At 40.7% G+C, this 21,233-nt stretch overlaps 1 protein-coding gene across 1 annotated transcript in view; it reads left to right on the forward strand.

Annotated features, from left to right (window-relative positions):
- Nucleotides 1-21,233, forward strand: part of LOC119425684 (growth factor receptor-bound protein 10) — a gene marked incomplete in the record, with an annotated part of 634,378 nt that overhangs the window by 571,605 nt on the left and 41,540 nt on the right. The window contains 2 exon segments of the mRNA XM_037693228.1: nt 12,907-13,150; nt 18,766-18,889. Coding sequence (XP_037549156.1) covers nt 12,907-13,150; nt 18,766-18,889 — 368 coding nt within the window.

Below are 21,233 nucleotides of genomic sequence, written 5' to 3' on the forward strand. Positions count from 1 at the left end.
TTTGAGTCCAACACATTAAAACGGACTAAACTAAACTAAACTCTAAACACACCAAACTACACCCTAACTATAAAACTCAAATACTAAAAATCACAAATCTCTCAAACCTCATGACTCACTCTCACTGTGACTTTATCGCTCTGAACTCCATTCAACTTCTATGTCTTTTTCTTCTTCCTGTAGATTTTTTGGCTCTTGACAAATAACTTTGAGACTTTGTCAGAAAGGAGGTGGGGGGTGAAAACGGAGAGTGATGGGGGGTGTTTTGACCCTGAGACTGCCCGTCTTTGTTGCAGCCTCTCACTCCAATGTGCTTCAGATATGACGATGATTTTCAGACAAAGATGTGGCGTGGAGTATTGATCATTACTCTGGTTTTACTTGGCCGATCAAGACGATTTAAAAACTGGCATGTATCCTAAAGTCTGTAGTTTTCCAAAGTAAAATAGTCTCTTCGAGGCTGTGTTTTTTCCGCTAGAGCGACTGAAATCGATCATGTGACTATCACTATCTTTCACTATCACTATCTTTCCAAAGGGGGAAAAAAAAATCATCAGTCAGTGTAGGTGGTGTCGGACACTGGAGGAAGTGGTGAACTTGCCACCTGTTATTGAAAAGGTAGCTTAATTTTCAGCCACCCCAATCATTTGAGGAAACTCTGCTTTTAAGCAACATAAAACTCAATCACGGTGGCTAGTTTACACAAATGTTTTATTTACACGCACGTAATTGTATTTATGGTGGTTGTGGCCATTTTGGATTTTGACCTGGCAACCCAAATTTTGATGTTGACCTTTATTACGCATTGATATTAGGGGTGCACAGATTGCAGTTTTCTGGCCGATCACTGATCACGATTTCTAAAAACTCTGACCTGCCGATTCCGATTTTGGCCGATACTGATTTTGTTTTATAAGCGACACTGTCAGGTCAATTATATAAATGTATTTGCATTTTGCAAAGAGAAATAAGTATTTGATCCCTCTGGCAAACGAGACTTAATACTTGGTGGCAAAACCCTTGTTGTCACGTCCAGCAGTCCGATGTTTCTTGTAGTTGATGTTTGCACACATGTCAGGAGGAATTTTGGTCCACTCCTCTTTGCAGATCATCTATAAATCATTAAGATTTTGAGGCTGTCGCTTTGCAACTCAGAGCTTCAGCTCCCTCCATAGGTTTTCAATTACATTAGGGTCTGGAGACTGGCTAGGCCACTCCATGACCTTAATGTGCTTCTTTTTGAGCCACTCCATTGTTGTCTTGGCTGTATGTTTTAGGTCATTGTGATGCTGGAAGACCCAGCCATGACCCATTTTCAATGTCCTGGTGGAGGGAAGGTGGTTGTCGCTCAGGATTTTACGGTACATGGCTCCATCCATTCTCCCATTGATGCAGTGAAGTAGTCCTGTGCCCTTAGCCGAGAAACACCCCCAAAACATAATATTTCCACTTCCATGCTTGATAGTGGGGACAGTGTTCTTTGGGTCATAGTCAGCATTTCTCTTCCTTCAAATGCGGTGTTGAGTTAATGCCACAGAGCTCTATTTTTGACTCATCTGACCACAGCACCTCTCCCAATTGCTTTCATAATCATCCAGGTGTTCATTGGCAAACTTCAGACGTGCCTACACATGTGCCTTCTTGAGCAGGGGGACCTTGCGAGCACTGCAGGATTTTAATCCATTATGGCGTAATGTGTTACCAATTGTTTTCTTGGTGACTGTGGTCACAGCTGCCTTGGGATCATTAACAAGTTCCCCCCATGTAGTTCTAGGCTGATCTCTCACCTTCCTCATGATCAAGGATACCCCACGAGGTGAGATTTTGCATGGAGCCCCAGATCAATGTTGATTGACAGTCATTTTGCATTTCTTCCATTTTCTTACTATTGCACTAACAGTTGTCTCCTTCTCACCCAGCGTCTCACTTATGGGTTTGTAGCCCATTCCAGCCATGTGCAGGTCTATGAGCTTGTCCCCGACATCCTTAGACAGCTCTTTGGCCTTGCCCATGTTGTAGTTAGTCTGACTGAATAATTGAGTCTGTGGACAGGAGTCTTTTATACAGGTGACAATTTAAGACAGCTGTCTTTAATACACGTAACAAGTTGATAAGGAGCATCTAACCGGTAGGAGCCAGAACTCTTAATGGTTGGTACGGGATCAAATACGGGCGGCTGTGACTGAGTGGTTAGAGCAGTCATCTTCCAATGCGAGAGTTGGGGATTCGAATCCACCAGCAGTCACATGCTGAAGTGTTCCTGGGCAGGACACTGAACCCCTCATTGCTTCTGATGTGTGTCCCATCAGTGTTTGAATGTGATCTAAAGCACTGATTCATCATTCTAAAGAGACTTCTTTAGAATGATGTGTTCAATTAGCTTTGTAGAGATCTAGTAGAGTTCTGTATGAATGGGTAAATGAGGACACAGATTGTAGTGTAAAGAGCTTTGAGTATCTTGAAATAAGATAGAAAGGTGTTATATAAGTACAGTCCATTTACCATTTACCATTTCTCTCTGCAAAATGCAAATAAATTTATATAATTTATACAATGTGATTTTCTGGATTTTATTTTTGATATTTTGTCTCTCACTGTTAAAATTAATCTACTCTTAAAATTATAAACTGCTCATGTCTTTGACAGTGGGCAAACGTACAAAATCAACAAAGGATCAAATAATAATTTATTTCACTGTATATATATATATATATATATATATATACACACTTTGTGTGCGTGTCTGATTTGACCTAGCAACTCAGCTTAAGATAGGAACCTCTCTCAAGCCATGGTACATCCACACACCAAAATTAAAATATGTACAGTACCTCTTATTTTTCAAGTTATTCAGCTCATAAGATGGACGGACCGGTGGAAAGAGGGAGTTGATTTCCAAATCCCTCTTCCTTCCACGACGGGGGGACAATAATGAACTATTTTTAAAAATTCACAAAGATGAAATCATGTAGAGGAGGGCTATTCAACTAAGTTGCTCAGGGGTGCACAATTTCTGGGCATCCAGCAATTAAAGTTATGTGAAAAAAAAAGTTTTACAATGATTTGTTACCTTTTACATTTGTTCATTTTGCTGCATTGAATCATAAAGGCAATAAGCAGAACCCAAACCCAGAAACCCCCCACCACCATTTTTATTTTATTTTGTGAACTCATTGGTAGGCCAGACTGAAGTCACCGACTTGCGGACCGCCAGTTGAATAGCCCTGATGTAGCGATTACCCCAACCTTCTCCGAGCTGAAGGTGAAGAGATTTTAATCTGCTTTTTCTTAGGGTGGAAAACTCCAGGACCAGTACGGACCTCCTTTATGAATATTGTATATTACTTGCAGTAATGTTGCATTCAGTTTTGTCAAGTGTACCTCACCCCCATCAATTATTATTATTTTTGTTTAGGATAGGTATGCAAGTCTGGAGCAAAAAAGGTAATTCTACACTTCTTACGTTTGTGGTTTGCAATTATACAGTTTTTCATTTAAATGAGTCAAGACAAATGTATATAGGGCCATTTTAAATCTTTTTGTTTTCATAAATTCTTATTGTAGCTTCGTCTCGCTCCGGAAATCCTGGAGTAAACGTCAAATCAGCTGCATTTCATCGCACCACCCAGGCGAAATGGAGCTGATTTGACCGTTAAAGTGCATTTATTAAGAAAAAGTTCAACTGAGACACAGCTTTGCTATAATGTCGAGCAAACAAACAATTGTTTTTAAGTGTTAATCTTGTTAAATTCTCGTTAAAGTCCTCCCGTGCACGCTCCCGTGGCCTCCATTTAGTAGGCAATCGATTTTTGGCACAACACCGGCCCACGTTTCAGTGGTGGTCAGCGGTGACGCATAATAGATGTGACTTATACGACGAAGCGGCTTATGTTTTTTTTCCCACTTCAATAGACATTTTTGGACCGATGGGACTTATACGGCGGTGCGACGTTTACGGCAGAAAGTACGGTACACATTGATGTAAATCGTCTTTCAGTTTAAACGCCTCTCAATTTCCTTTAAAAGTTAAATTCTTGACGTGTTTCACATGAGAATTAAAAATACTCTCCTACATTCTTTAAATCCTACATGAGCTTAAAACTTAATCCCACACCTGGGTTTGATGATGGTGATGACTGAACATTGAAGAACATTTGGGTTTATCACCGTTGATTTTGTCCCATCAATATTGATCTATAATCTGCTACAAACGTAGTTTCTGGATGTCCACAGAGAACCCTTTTGCCTCTGCTGTCCATAACGTGTCGCTCTCTGCATCACATTACAGAGACAGACGGGGGTATTTTAACAAAATATTACTTTGACTCTGAACTCTATATGTAGAAAGGCTACCATGTGGACTTTAGCATATTAAGGTGAGTTGTTGAGAACCAGCTAAAAGCTTCTCTGCTAAAGTTTTGTACATGAGAAGAAGACTTGAGAGTGAAAAGGCAGCAGTCAAAGTCACTCAGCTACAGTTTCATTTGGCTTTACATGACAGACAGGAACTTTACATCAGCCTCACTAATGGATGGGATTTATATTTAGATCACAGTTAGCTCAGGTTGCATGCCCTTCATTTATGCTAGCCCACTTTGGCATAATCTGATAGCATGTTGTTGTCTGCATGGAAGCCAGTCTCTGGGCTGTTCCAGATCCAAAGTTTTAGTTTAAATGTCCTCATTTTTTTGACGTGCACCTCTAACCTGACCTCAGCCTCGTTTCCTTCAGTGACAATAAGTGACTATGAGTGATAGCTGGAGGCGTAACAGCTCAGTAACTCGTGTGTCACTAACTATTGGAAAAACAAAAATAGAATTCATGTTTACTGTAAACAATTGCACATCGCTGCAACTACGTTCTGCTTTTAGATTGCATTACTGTAAAGGTAGACAGGGCTTCACTTGTACTTCATAAACCTCATGAATGCATGGTGAAATATATACTTTGCTTTTTACTATTTTACTTTTAAAGTTACATTTGATTTAAAAAGTAACCACTTTGTTTTTGTTCATATAAAATACCCTTTTAGCCCTTGAGAGCCTGAACCTCCAGCTTGTTGCTCTGACCTCTAGACGATCGGCAGATCAATAATTGCTGGTTTTTGTGTCCAGGGACGGCTTGCGTTCATTCAGTGTATTTTTGGGGATCTTAGAGGAATGATCTGGCTGCTTTTTTTGCATGGCATGTTTTGTTGTCAGATGCAAACCAGACGGCTACAGTGAGTCCTTCACATTCCAAGTCAAACTTAATGGACAAGAGTGGGGTGGTGGAAGACATTTTTGTTCTATACATCGTCTGCTTTCCCTTGTCTGAAGCACTGCAATGTGGGCCGAACCGGCCACGAGCAGGGAGAGGAATGCCAATTAAACCATCATTATGCCCTCGAAACTACACAAGGCCATAATTTTATTTAAGACTTAAGTTGCCCAAGTGATGAAGTGATGCAGCAGCAGTAAAAAAGATATATTAAAGCTTTCAAACCCAGAAACATTTGCATGGATCTGTGTATTAACAAACCTAAAATAAAAGCAGTTTGTGCTTTGCCAAGTCACCATTGAAGGACACATTGGTTTCAAGTCCTCTGAAACCTTGACTGACAGTCACAGCTTTGTTTTAAGCAGACTTTGTTAGGCAGCGTTAAACTAGAACGTTTTCTGATTTCAAACAGAACCCAGTTTTTAAGATCTTCCAGTACTTTCTGTAGAATACCTTAATTATGGCTTTTTGTGCTGAAAGTTGATTACTAAGACCAGTTTGTAAAGTGCCAAATGTTTTTTTTTGCACTCAAACATGCTTATTCCTGGAGATAACCACTTGATAAAACTTTCACTCCATTATGTTGTGCCTTGATCTACATAAACGGATTAGCCCTTAATGTCTCTCCCTCACCAAAGAAATTATGTCATTTTGCTTAGAAATTAGGATGAATACCATCCTAATTTCTAATTACCATCCTAATCTAATCCCTTGGGGTGTCAGAGGCATGGTAGATGGTATAATTTCCCATTGACTGGACTTTAAGAAACAAGGTTTCTGTCTACAATAGAACATCTTTGGTGGAACGTGAGTCATTTGGCCAATCACAGTCAAGATAGACGATGGGGGAATCTTTCCCACGGACGAAGGAACAGCTCTACATTAGAACCAGTCACTTCTAATGTTGGAAACTGTTAGTTTTGAGGTAAGTCTCGTCATCTGCCAACAATATGATTTGCTGTGTAGATAGGGTTGGACGATATGGCCAAAACTTTTATCACAATATATTTCTTAATTTCAGTCAATAACGATATAATTCAGTATCGATATAAACAATATAAAAGCCTCGGGAAAACTGTACAAACTGTACAAATAAATTAATGTTCACCTTTTTATTTGTATTTAGCTTTCAAAAAAATGTGAAATCACCATCAAATAAACATAAAACTCTCAACTTTATTAATATGAATAGTCTTGACTTTAAACGACAGCATAACCTAACCCATGCAGCAAACGTCTGTGTTTGTTTCGTTCAGCCTTTATTTATACAGGTTGGTCTCATTGAGCCTCGAGGACTCATTTACAAGAGAGGCCTGTTTTAAACAAAGAACATAGGTGAGGTATGACAACAACAACCTTGTTTGCATGATCATAGAACTAAAGTAAATTCTAGAAATTGCCTGAATAGAAAACCCCTTTAACACTGCTCACACTTTCAAAAACACTATTAGACCAAAATATTTGTACTTGTTTGCAAGTGTAATGTGTTTTTCTGCTTGAATAAACATATAATGTAAAGTAGTTTAGACAAAATTGTTCATCTCTGAGGGTTTTTAAGACTAGATTTGTTTTAGAACGACTTCAATTAAATTTTGAGTAAGCAAAAAAAATATTTCTCTCTACACTGATGTTGTTCAAAGCTCTATCTGAAACTGATAAAATAATAATTATTCATAACTTTTAAACAGAACAGGATTAAAAACAGTCAGAAAATCAATATAAAGCCATAAAATTCAAATAAATGTTTAAATAAATGTGATAAAACTCTGTAATAGTTTTTTTTTTCCACCATGCATTGATGGAAAAAATACATACAGTGGTGCTTGAAAGTTAAAGTGATCTATTTGTAATTTTCTATATTTCTGCATAAATATGATGTAAAACATCATCAGATTTTCACACAAGTCCTAAAAGTAGATCAAGAGAACCCAGTTAAACAAATGAGACAAAAATTCTAAAAAAATAAAATATAAATAAAAAGACATTCATTTATTTATTGAAATAAATGATACAATATTACATACAGTATTTGAGTGGTGAAAATATTTGAACCTTTACTTTTAGCATCTGGTGTCCCCCCCCCAATCAATATGTTTCTGTTAACTGTTGATCAGTCCTGCACACCTTGGACTTTTAGTCCATTCCTCTAAATGTACTATATAAATAAATGTGACTTGGCTCTTTACAGAACAGCTTCAGCTCTAGAAGTTGGTGGTTTCCTCCCATTAACAGCTGCTTCAGGTCCTTCCACAACATCTGGATTGGATTAAGCTCAGGACTTTGACTTGGTCATTCCAAAACATGAACTCGTGTGCTGAGGGTCATTGTGTTGCTGCAGGACCCACCTTCTCTTGAGATTCAGTTCATGGACAGATGTTCTGACATTTTCCTTCAGAATTCTCTGATATAATTCAGAATTCATTGTTCCATCAATGATGACATCTGGCCCAGATGCAGCAGAGCAGACCCAGACCATGATACTACCACCACCATGTTTGACAGTTGGGAGAAGGTTCTTCTGCAGGAATGCAGAGTTTTCCTTTCTCCAATCATAACCCTTTTCATTTAAACCAAAAAGTTCTACTTTGGTCTCATCGTCCACAAAACATTCTTCCAACAGTTTTCTGGTTTATCCACGTGATCTTTATCAAACTGCAGACGAGCAGCCATGTTCTTGTTGGAGAGCAGAGGTTTCTCCTTCAACCTGCCATGAACCATTGTTGTTCAGAGTTCTCCTGATGGTGGACTCATGAACATCAACATCAGTCAATGTGAGGGAGACCTTCAGTTGTTAGAAGTTACCCTGCGGTCCTTTGTGACCTCACTGACTGTTCCACACCTTGGAGTGATGTTTGTTGGTCCACCACTCCTGGGGAGGGTAACAATGGTTTTGAGTTTCCTCCATTTGTCCACAGTCTGTGTGACTGTGGATTGGTGGAGTCCAAACTCTTTACAGATGTTTTGTAACCTTTTCCAGCCTGATGAGCATCAACAACTCTGTTTCTGACCTCCTCAGAAATCTCCTTTGTTCCACAAACATGTTGTGAAGATCAGACTTTGATAGATCCTGTTCTTTAAATCAAACAGGGTGTCCACTCACACCTGATCATCATCCACTGATTGAAAACACCTGACTAATTTCACCTTCAGATTAACTGATAATCCTAGAGGTTCACATACTTTTACCATCACAAATATGTCATGTTGGATCATTGTCCTCAATAAATTAATGACCAAGTATAATGTTTTTGTCTCATTTGTTTAACTGGGGTCTCTTTATCTACTTTAAGGACTTGTGTGAAAATCTGATGTTTTAGATCAGGTTTATGCAGAAATATAGAAAATTATAAAGAGTTCACAAACTGTCAAGCACCACTGTATGAATAATAAATGATGGATGGACTGGAGGAGACCTGTCCAGGGTGTCCCCCGCCTCTCACACAGTGATAGCTGGACATGGGCACCAGTGACCCCTGCGACCCAAAAAGGAAGAAGCGGGTAAAGATGATGGATGAAATATTAAACATTTACTTTAACCACTGCAGTTGTGTGATAATTTTTTTTTTTTTACTAAATAAACCATATTAAAGCTGTACTTAAGAAGCGCGTATCGTTGTTCTGATGAGCTCGTTTTTTTTTCTTCTGAGTATAAGCCCCCTCCTTGTAGCCCTCTCACACACCCATCATGTCCCACTCCTGAACATGAACATCACTTGACCCTTTGTCCCACACTGTTCCTTTTGTGTTTAGTTGTGTGTGTGTGTGTGTGTGTGTGTGTGGGTGTGTGTGTGTGTGCTGGAGTGTGGAGCGTGCCTCTTTGTGATCTAAGACGATGAACTCCCGACTGTGTTTGGAACAGCAGCAGCTTTTCTGTTCTCCGCGTTCACACCATGTGTACACATCCAGCCCAATGCATTCTTTAAGGAAAAAAAAGTTGCATAATTCGATGCACATGTTCATGTGCACATTATGTCTCATCTTTGTTTTTGAAAGGTGTGTGTGTCCTGAGCACACTGGCCACCATGTGCCATGAACAGGCTGGCTAACGTTCCCAGAGTGCTGTAATTTCTTCCTACAGGAATGTTTGGAATGCTGTGAGTGGTGTTGGGTGGGTCTTACAGAGGACCAAAGGGCTTTAGACACACACGCACGTGCACAAACACTGCATTTGTAAACCCATTTCAAAAGCTTAGTCCTTACTAAATGTGGCTAGCTTTATTAAAATATTTCTTTACTGCTTTTCCCATAAACTGATTAAGAAAGTAAAAGTGAGGACATACATGGGTTGGTGTGAAAGAACCTGTGGTTTTAAGAAATATAAGTCTTAACAATTTAATCCAAAACAAGAAACTCATAAAGGGGAGAAAATAAAATAAATGAAAGTGCTGCTGAAATATTAAAGTAATATAATGAAACAGAGTGGTGGTGCAGAGGTTAGAGAAGGTGGGTATGTGATTGGAAGGCCGTCTGTTCAACTCCTGGACTGACAACATCAACAAGTGGGTGGGAAAGGTGAAACACCCACACCTGCCTCCACCCTCATTTACCCTACTCTGGGCCCTTGAGCAAGGCTCTTAACCCATACCATCTGCTCCCCTGGGCGTCCTAGATAGTAGTTCTCTGCTCCACACAGAGGGCTGTGGTAGCTCGGTGGTCTGTGTCAGGAAGGGCATCTGGCATAAAAAACAATCGCCAAGTCTTGGTGTGAGTCAGTTCGCTGTGGTGACGCCTGAAGAAGAGAGCAGCTGAAAAAAACAAACAAAACTGAAGCAGTTAAAGTCACTTGTCACCAGTAATGGTTCGCAGTAGCACTAACAAGCACTAACCATGACCTTGCAGGACAAACTCTGGAGGTCAGGTTGGTTTGTTTGGGTTGGTCGTCATGTCAGCAGGCAACTGCTGGCTCTATCAATGCAATAGCCACACCTTTCCTTTGAATGACAAGTTTGAAGTTGTCCAAAGTTGTCAGCCAGGGGGTGTACGCCACATAAACTCTAACCAAAGTGAAAGTCAACGAGGATGAGCGCTATATAAATAAACTGAATTTAATTTAATTCAGTAGAACTTCACAACAAGCTGTGTCCTCTTTCTGCCTTGTTCAAGCTGAGCTTTTGCTCAGTGGATTAGTGCTAAAATGACATTTTTACAGGTGACAACGTTAAACTACTACTGCTGAAAAGTGCTATTAAAATACAGAATGTGGTAAATATTGGTTGACCTTTTCTTCAGCGATTCTTTACTACCAGCTTTTGACTGTATGAAATGCATCCAGTTATCTGTTTCAGCTAAATGTAGAATAGGCACAGTAATAAAGTATAGAAAAGTAGACATTTTATGTCTGCTGGCAGAATATACATCAGTGTGCCACAGCCAAAGTTCAACCAAATGTGGCTGAATGTGGTAGGTGCAGAGCTACACTTTACTCAGCATGGTACAAGATGGTAACCGAACACGGTACAAATGAGGCGGCATCAGACTTCAGGGGTGCCCTTAAACCACAAAGAGTCTCAGATTGGATTAAAATAAAAAAAAACTTTTCAAAATGGTGTACCTCCATGCAACTTGTTTTAATCTTTTTTGGTATTATAGTTAATCCCACCACAACTTGATGCCAAATGAACGCATAAACGTTACTCATTGGTTTTAGTCCGTCCATCCATCCATCCAGTAAAGTGCTATGTGTTGTCATCATTTTATGTTCCCATACAATGGCGAAATGGGTTCTCTGCATTTAACCCATCGCACCTGGGAGACACCCAGGTGGAGCAGTGGGCAGCTATGCAAGTGTCCGGGGAGCAATTAGGGATTGAGTGTCTTGCTCAGAGACACCATGACATGTGGGAATGGCTGGGGATCAAACCTGGGACTTTTTGGTCCCCTGTCGGCTGCCCTACCTCTACTCCATCTCGGCCATTGCATCTTTACCCACTTCTTCTTATTTGGTCGCGGGGGTCACTGGTGTCTATGTCCAGCCATCATTGTGCGAGAGGCAGGGGACACCCTGGACAGGTCTCCAGTTCATCACAAGGATGGTTTTAGTTTGTTTAATAAAAATGTCTGTGTGTGGTTATGGAAGCCAAAATGTCAGGAAGACTGGAGACCTTGAGGGAAAGGGCCTCTCAGGAGATCTGTGCTGCAGTTTCTTGTGGAGTATAAAATGTCTGTTCCGAAAGACTGTCTCAGAACCACGTTAGTGAGAGCAGACTTCTTCACTTCTTGTGGAGTATAGAGCAGTATTGTTATTGGCATCATTAGTGCTCTTGGTTCATTCTGCGCCTCAGGTCTGCATACATACGGTACCTTGCAAACTTGTCACTTTTAGGTGAAAATTGTTGATTTTAAACCAAATATGTTATCATCTATGTAAATCATCTATTCTAGATTCAAAGAGGGTTTTTTTTCGGGATGAGTTGTGGTGGTGTCAGAGATGTGGTAGATGGCATAAAAGATGACGATGGGGTAGAGGTAGGGCAGCCAATCTGGGACCCAAACGTCCCAGGTTTGATCCCCAGCCGTTCCCACATGTCGTGGTGTCTCTGATCGAGCCACTTAATCCCTAATTTTGTTTTGTTTTGTTTTGTTTTTTGAATGTCCAGAGGACCAGACTTAACTTTTTTAGAAGACACATAATCCCTAATTTCGCCCTGGGCACTTGCATCGCTGCCCATGTGATGGGTTAAATTCAGAGAACTAATTCCACCATTGTATGGGAACATACAATGACAACACGTTGTTGTTGTTGTTGATGTTGATATTATTTCCCATTGATTGGATTTATGTAGCGCTAGCTTAGCGCCGGCAGTTGACGACCAGGGGGGTTAACATGCGTAAAAGAAACGGAGTGCTACGTCTGTAGCGTCTTAGCTGACCAAGTCTGTATTGCGTGCTGCTAGCTTAGCGCTATGTCAATGTTAGAACAATGTAGCTGCTACATACACCCAAGATTTTGTCCTAAGATTAGAAAAGTCCATCTTATGGTGGTATAGAGAATATTGTTGGGGAGAAAGAACACAAGTAGCACAAGTTTTCTGGAAAGTAAAATTGGGAGAACATCAGTGTAGGGGGAAGGAATAGTGGAAAGGAACAGACCCCTTCCCCCCCCCCCCCCCCCCACACACACTCTCTCTCACACTTTACAAGCATGAGGTTTGTCACCTTTTTCATCCCTTGTGAGTTTGCAGGTATGTGCATAAATCTGTAAAATAAATAGACTTGAAATCTTTTTTTTTACGTCAAGTGCAAAAACCTGCGAGACGAACGTTACTGTGCTTCAAACTTTAGTCCCATTTCTTTGGCTTTGTTTCCTTGTTCCCTAAAGCTAGGTGTTAGGTTTGTTTTGTGTAACCTAATTCACATAGCATCAAAGTTCATGTTCAATAATCCAGGTTATAAATCCTACAAAGATGAGTCAGGACCTCAAGACGGTTTTTTTGTGTTGAAACATTTCATCTCTCATCCAAGAGACTTTATCAGTCCAAGGAGTCACAACAAACTCAAGTCTTTTAAGGAGCACACTCACATAGTGGGCCAACCAGTTTAATGGTGATAAGATGTTTTCTTAATTCACATAGATTTTTTTTGTGGGTTTCACTGTCACTCACTTCTCTCTTCCATCTGTTTTCCTCCACCATCTTTGTGTTTCCGCAGATGATGACGTAGACCTGGAGCAGCTGGTGAATGACATGAACTCATCTGTGGAGAGCATTCAGTCTACGCAGGAAGACACGGCGCTCCTCCTAAACAACGGCCACGTGCACACTCCACGCCACCATCATGGACATCCTGCCTCCCTGGGTCAAAGCCAGGTTCATCGCCGTCACAACCCAGCTCTGCCCCTTTCTTCCCCCTCCAAGCTGAAACACACTCAGCCGATGCACATCCAGGCTGTCAGGTAAACGCTTACCTGTGCCTCTAAGTGCTTTATATTCACTGTTAGGACAACAAACAGCTCTGTGCTCACAGAAAAGATGGACAATGCCTAAAAGGAACTGCCTGAAGGCAGCCAAAACCTGAAAAGGGTTTTGCTCTTCCAGAGTCGGAGTCAGAGTCAGAGTCAGAGATTCTTTATTGTCATTAGCACCTCATGTGGTACATGTGGTGGAGCGAAATTATGTACACAGCTCCCAGTTACATCCAACAATAAAATGTATAATAAAAACAGTAATAACATCTAAGATATGAACTAAGAAAAACATCAACTAAAATACACTAAGCACTAATAACATAAAAACATTAAGTTGGACATCAGCATGAACATGAGCATGAGTCTGTGTGAGCAGATGAGCACGTATGAACACATCAACATGAAACAGATCAGCAGCAACATGATGTGATTATTCTGGTTAGATATACATGAGTCTCGCAGCCTCAGGGTAGAAGCTGTTCATCAGTCTAGTGGTTCTACACTTGATGCTCCTCAACCTCCTGCCTGAGGGGAGCGGGGCAAAAAGTGTGTGTGCTGGGTGAGTGGGGTCTTTCATGATGCAGGTGGCCCTCTTCCTGCATCTAGAAGTGTAGATGTCTGTGATGGTGGGGAGACTGACTCCGGCAGACTTCTGTGCAGCCTTCACCACTCTCTGCAAAGCTTTTCTTTCTGCAGCTGTGCAGCCTCCATGCCACACGTTGATGCTGGAGCACAGGATGCTCTCCACTGCACACCTGTAGAAGGAGGTGAGGACTGAGCTTCCCAGACCAGCTTTGTCTCAGCCGTCTGAGGAAGTAGAGTCTCTGATGAGCTTTCTTGATCAGGCTGGTGGTGTTGTTGCTCCAGCTGAGGTTGTCATTCATGTGCACACCCAATTACTTGTAGCTGGAGACCACTTCCACCGCAGATCCTCTTATGTTCAGGGGGGTGTAGGTGTTTTTGTTCCTTCTGAAGTCCACAATCATCTCCTTTGTCTTCTTCACATTAGCTATGTTTACATGCGCAGAATTCTCTGACCGGATTGAAATGTGTTCTGTTTGAATAATTCAAATGTGTTGTTTACATGGGCACAATCTGTTCATGATGAGCGTTTACATGCAGCGGGCTTTGTTCTGAACAGCAGTACTGACATGCGCAGTGTGGTAAACTCTCCTTAAAAAAAACACCGAAGAAGAAGTTCTACTTCCGGGTGAACGTAAACAAACCTGAGCACCCAAAATGGACCCGCGACAGGTTTTAATGATGGTGGAGACGTTACTGCACTCCCTGACTGAGCTACAGGTGATACAGATCATTTTGAGCTCTTTCAAAGTTTCTAGTAGAAATGTTGTCGCTCACCGACCAGTTTTACTTCCCTGACATGCTAATATTATTAGCGTTAACCAGGCGGAAATGGCAAAGTCGCACATGCGCAGTCAGGTCAGTTTTTCACCATCAGATAAAAACGAACAGATCAAGCGTTTACATGCGCACCGATCGGGTTTCGGATCGGCGTAAACCACCCGTTTCGTTCTGATCAGAAATTATAACGGATCGCGCCGAATACACAAAAAATAACCCGAACGGAGTGTTTACATGACACACTTTTATTCCGACCGGCCATTTGATCCGGTTACTTATGTCCATGTAAACATACCCATTGATGTGAAGGTTATTCTCTTTGCACCAGCTCTCCAGGTGTTTCACCTCTTGCCTGTAGCTGGACTCATCATTGTTTGTGATGCATCCCACCACCGCTGTATCATCTGCAAACTTTACAATGTGACAGCCTGGATGAGTAGCTGCATAATCATATGTGAGCAGAGTAAACAGGAGGGGGCTCAACACACATCCCTGAGGAGAGCCAGTGCTGAGGGTTATGGTGGAGAAGGAGAAGTTGTGGATCCTCACCAACTGTGGTCTGTTTGTTAAGAAGTCTAGTACCCAGTTGCAAATGGAGGGGCTTAGTCCTAGTGTGGATAGTTTTTCCATCAGGGTTTGGGGGATCATGGTGTTGAAGGCAGATGTGAAGTCCACAAAGAGCATACGGACATAAGAGTATTTCTGCTCCATATGGGTGAAAGCAGTGTGGACCACAGAGGAGATGTTATCCTCTGTTGATCGGTTCTCACGGTATGCATACTGATGAGGGTCCTTGTTAATGTTGATGGTTGTTTTGATGTGAGTCATGACCAGTTTTTTTAAGCATTTAGCGACTATCGAGGTGAGAGCCACTGGCCGATAGTCATTCAGACCAGTCACTGTAGAGCTTTTTGGGACTGGGATGATGGTGGCGGTCTTCAGGCAGGTGGGAACTGTCTCCAGGGTAAGTGAGGTGTTAAAGATGTCTGCCATCACCTCACAGAGCTGATCAGCACATTCCTTCAACATGTTTCCGGGGATGTTGTCTGGGCCGGTTGCCTTGTGCGGATTAATCCTCCTGAAAGTACTCCTTACTTCTGCTGAGGTCACGCCGAGATGCTCTTCATCCGGTGGTGAGGTTCCTTCAACTTTAATGTGGCTCGTACTGCAATGTCCCCCCCCCACAAATGTTATAACAAAACCACCAGCTCAGCACCGGGATGTGTGCTCTTATTTTAATTGGTGTTTTCGAGTTACCATTATGACGTAATTTGCAAACCTAGACACCATTTTTCTCATAGAAGAACACTGACAGAACTCGTCACAGTCTCCACCACAGTGAGGTCACATGACCTGGTGTGGAGAGGTCTCTGAATAAAACACTGATTAACTTTTGGAGCCATTTTAGTACAAGATGGCTGCCACAGCTACTTCAGAAAACACAAAATTGATTATAACTCAGTCGTTCTTTGAGATATTGAGCTGAAATTTGGTATGACTGTAGCTGAGAATGAGTTGTTATACATTCCTAATATAAATTAAAATTCCAAGATGGCCACTTGGGATATAAGGGAAAAAAATATGAAAACAGCTATTTTAAAAGATATTGAGTTTAAATTTGGTGTGGTGGTAGCTGACAGCGATGCACAACACATTCTGAATTCAAATCTAAAAATGCAAGATGGCTGCCAAGGCTAATTTCTAATGAATGTAACTCAGGTTTTTGAGCTATTTAGCTGAAATTTGGTGTATTGGTAGCTGAGAACAATCCCCAATAATCTGATTGCAAATCAAAACTCTGGCCGCCTGAGCTAAAAAGAAAAAATACTATAAGTCAGCCATTTTTAGAGATAATTTATTGTGGTGGTAGCCAAGAGCAATGTCCAACATGTCAATTAAACTTTAAAAAATGGCCGCAAAGTGGCTGACCCCGTCAAAATTTCTCCAGGAACTTTCTAGTTTTTTTTATTTTAACTTGTAGGAATTTGAAAAGTTTAGTTTGTAGCTCTTCCCTTTTTTTTTTACCACTTTAGTCACCCTCACATTAGATAAAGCCACAGAGAATAATTTGATGATGTAAGTCTGTTTGAGGAGGAAAAAGAGGAAAAGTTTTTGTCTAAAAACTTAGAATTTATATGTAGACCATAGAAGTGTTTGTAATACGACCCCAGCCTTTCTGTTTAAGATCTTAAAACCCTCACAGGATCGTCTCGGTATTCTGACATTACCTAAAACACAATTCAATAATAAACTTAGATTAAAATCACAAAAAGAATTGATCCACAAATTACAATAAAGTTCAACAGTTTTGACTGTGATTACTTGCCTAAAATCTCAGGAGACTCTTGTTACGAGGAAATAATTCATTATTTTTATATGCACGTCATATGATGGTGGATTATGGTTCATTCTTTATAAACTTAAATCATGAATGAGATGTTTCCTTTGATTGCCCCTCCCAGCCTTGATCTGAAATTTTACAAGTCTGTGAGTCTTTCACACATTCTTGTTTTATGTGAATTTAGCTCTTCTTGCACAAAAATACATAAAGATAATTACTGTAACTGCCAGTGTATAAGACGCTACTTTTTTCCACAGGCATTGAACCCCGCGACTTATACAATGCTGCGGCTAATTTATGTAATTTTTTTAATTTTACGGGCTAACGAGCTTCCTGCTGCCAAAAAATATTTGGTCACATGACCTCAGAGAGGGATTATGGGTAAAATTTGTTCATTATTAATCATTTTGGTTAGCTGTTCGTCTTGTTGAAGCTCCAAAATTTGCAGTTGAAACCTGTGCCTTCGTGTAAAAAGTTGTTTTTCTCTGCAAAAAGAAGCTGAGAACTTGTTTACTGAATTTTTTATTAAAAGCTTTGTGTGGAAAATGCTATGCTAAAGCGCTCAAACCACACCGAGTGTCTGCCATTTTGATAATCAAAAGAAGAGACAGCCCATGTCATGTCAAGGGGCCTCCCTCCCATTTTTCTTAGAGACATGCTGTGTGTTCCCTCACCATCCATCCTTCGGTTCAAACAGTCTTGTACTGCCATCCGGTGGTCAAAAAAGGTACTACACACAAAAATGAACAAACATTTCTTCTTAAATTTGACAATAATTACTAATTATTGTCGAATTTCAAACTATATTATCGTTTATCGCAATAATTTCTGAGACAATTAATTGCCCAGCAAAATTTATCATGACAGGCCTAAGATAAAGTTTATAAAATGGCATCTGGTGATTGAATCTTGATCTACAACAGGAGTGGCACATCTCTCAGTAGCTGTGTGCTGCCACTCATGTTACAACGTGAACACCTGCGGCTTATAGATGTACAATTTTATTTATTTTTATTTGGTGTGTGCGGCTTATATTTGGGTGTGCACTATAGACCGGCAATTACGGTAAAAATCACAGTTTGTATAAAACTAGTCAATTAATTGGCTTTTTTTCTTGGATTGTTGAATGATACTGTCCACTTTGTTGGTCAAAAATATTGTTTATTGTAGAATAAGAAATGACAAAAACAGAAAACTTATATATGGCAGGTACTTTTAGTCACCTTGTTATTGAAGTGTCTTTCTTTAGATTTTTGCCCTGATCTCTTTTAAAATGAAAACTCTAATCTGGATCGAGGTTAAAGCTTTGACAGGACCATTAATAAGAATTTAAAAAATTCCAGTTAAAGCACTTTAGCAGTATTTACCAGTTATTGTCTTGCTAAAAGTTAAGTTTCTCTCCAGTCTTGAATTGCTGAGACAGAAACAAAGCCTCCTCCGGTAAACTTTCCACAGCATGATGCTGCCACCACCATGCTTTGGGTGGTGTTGGGTGATGAAGTGACGGACTGGAAAGACTTCTTACCTTCACACGTTTGGAAAGGTTAAACTTGTCTAAACAAAGTGTAGAGTCAATGTTTTAGTTATGTCCTAGAAGTAAATCTTCACGATGACCAGACTAATATAGTTGTTTTTTCTTTTTGTGTTTATGTGTTTGTCGTTTATTACAATAAAATCACCTGTAATCAAATTTACCTGTTTAACCTTTTTCCATCTAATTTGTCAGTCTACATTCTCACAATCAGTGAAGTTTTTATAGAAACTTATTTCTGGCCGAACCAAGACTCGGGTGTTTGTTCCAGCTACGGTTTTAGTTCAAACCAGATCAGTCTTTGCTCAAATGTCAGAGTTGAGCGTAAACTCTGAGGCTGTAACTGAATGTGTTTGTCTCCCTCTGCAGGTGCTTAAGGGAGGAGCAGCATCTGCGTCCAGCTTCTCTGCCGGCCATCCCCAACCCTTTCCCAGAGCTCTGCAGCCCGGCAGGGTCCCCTGTTCTCAGCCCCCTGCAGACCCCCGACAGCCATGCAAGTACCCCCGACACCACGTCACCTGGCGTCATGACACATTAACCATAAAGTAGCAGGAGACGGGTCAACTAGGCAGCAAACGTCTACTTTATTTTGTTAGATTTGATCAGTCACATAGAGGTGGAGATGGTGTGTGCATACTGTGTGTGTGTGTGTGTGTGTTGAGAAACCAGCTGAGGGGCTTGGTTTGTCAAGATCAGAGGCGTGTGTGTTGACTTTGGCTACATGCGACCCTTCCTTCCACTACACCACCGCTCACCCAAGGTTATCTGCTCCTGTGTGCGCGTGCTCACTTTCCATGACATGCACGCTCTCGTGCACATGTTTTGCTGTGGAAAAAGGTAAGGGGTGTCACCAGGATGCTGCAGATGGACTGCAGACTTCCGCAGCAGAGCTGGGAATACGGCTGGGAACGTCTTCAGGTCGGATCTCTCTGAACGCTCCAAATCCGTCCGCCGCCTCCGGCAGGACAGGCGTCCATTTCCGGTTCACACGCTTTCGAACCGGGATGTTAAGTGCGTGTGTGTTTGTGTGTGTGTCGCAGTTTTGCCCTTCCTTTCCCCTGTTGAACCTCCGGTTCCAGGAATGTTCCATCCTTGTCAAAGATGTTTTCAGGATGCCCACCCCGAACAAAAAAACTAATTTAAGACGGTCACTCACTTGCTCTCACACACACACACGCGCGCTTGTATTATTTAGTCATCACGCACACGCAGACATGCGATAAAGCAAAGCATTATTTTAGCATTTTGTTGACATCTCACAAGGTCTGTGGTCATAAAGCAGGTTTGCAGTTTGTACAAAGGATCTGTTGTGTGTCTCTAAACCAGCGAGGGTGAACTAAATGTGTCCTCATGTCTCCTCTTCAGATTAGCCTCATTGTGATTTATCAATTTATCTGTTGTCATGTGTAGCCAAACGGAGATAATTTGTCATTACTGGTCTGGTGTGTATTTTATTTGTACCAGGCAGCATTTTCTTTTTCTTCTGCGCCACAAAACCACTTAAGTTGAGGCAGTCAGGACATTGTTCAGCGTAAAAATACGAAGGCAGCGGTGTCTTCTTCTTCCCTCCAGACTGAGCAGTGATGCTGTTAATGCTGAGATGATTTAAAGACGCATGGAAAAAACAGTCATCATTATTTAAGATTGGGGGGGTCTGGTTTAAAAAGAAGAAGAGATGGCAGCATGACAGTTAAAAGTGTTGCTGCAGGTGAAAGAAGCCAATTATTTATTATTATTATTATTATTATTATAGTTAACGGTGATCTATTAAGAGTAAGGTAAGTGAACAACTGTGCGATGTTATCAAACTTTACAGTTTGTTTTATGGTGTTTTGTCAAAATGCCACCATTAGTCTTACATATTGGGTAAAAAGTTCCAGATAAATTCAAACAAACGCTTTCCTGAAGGAGACAGGAAACTAAAGATGTAAAAAAGAATTTACAGAATCAGTATTTATGTAGTTAAAAAAGTCTTAATGTTAATCCACTTATCTGATGTTTGTTTAGTGGAACAAGTCACGACTAATCAAATTAAGTTTTTATAAGGCGTCATTATGATGAGGTTGAAGTGAGTTTTATTTTCTGGTCACCTCAGCCTGAACAAAGGGCATGAAGTGGACAAGAACCGAGTAGTATGCAGATCTTTGCCATTTTGTTGATATAACTGTCACTAGGGGTTGAACGACTACATAATTTTTAAACTCGACATTAACATAATAAAACTCAAGTAGAACTCGAGTACTTGATGACATCATAGGATCTAAAGATACAAAAATAAATAAAACCGCAAAAAAGGTCATTATTTACAAAAAAAGACCAACAAAACATTGGGAGAGTATATTATGCTCCTACCATTTATCATACTGCAAATAAGTCACAGGAAAAACTAAACTATTAGTTGGACAGTTTCTTTCTTTGTGCTGAAACGTTTCGCCTTCGATCCAGAAGGCTTCATCAGTCAAGGAAACACACTGATTCTTCCCCTAGCAGCTTACTCCAAAGTAGAACAAACCAGTTCTGCTTGTGATAAGATGGTGACAAGACTGAAAAATGTTGGATTGTATACCTGGATTATTGAGCATGGACTTTGTTGTTTTCAACCAGTTTGACAAAACTGTCAACAAGGAAGAGGGCCAGCAATGGAGGAGGGGGCGTACCAAAGAGACCATCTTATCACATTATATTAGGTTTAGTTTTAGAGATTAATATGTTTATAGTTTTTTTTTATAGGTTTAGAAATTAATATTTTTTGCTTTTTGTTTGTGAAACAAGGTCAGAGGAAGCTGGTTTGGTCGATTGGACCCGGTGTTACACCATATTCTGTGACCTGCAACAGT

The sequence above is a fragment of the Nematolebias whitei genome, chromosome 19 (assembly GCF_014905685.2).
Source record: "Nematolebias whitei isolate Nwh7 chromosome 19, NemWhi1, whole genome shotgun sequence".
Taxonomy (NCBI): domain Eukaryota; kingdom Metazoa; phylum Chordata; class Actinopteri; order Cyprinodontiformes; family Rivulidae; genus Nematolebias; species Nematolebias whitei.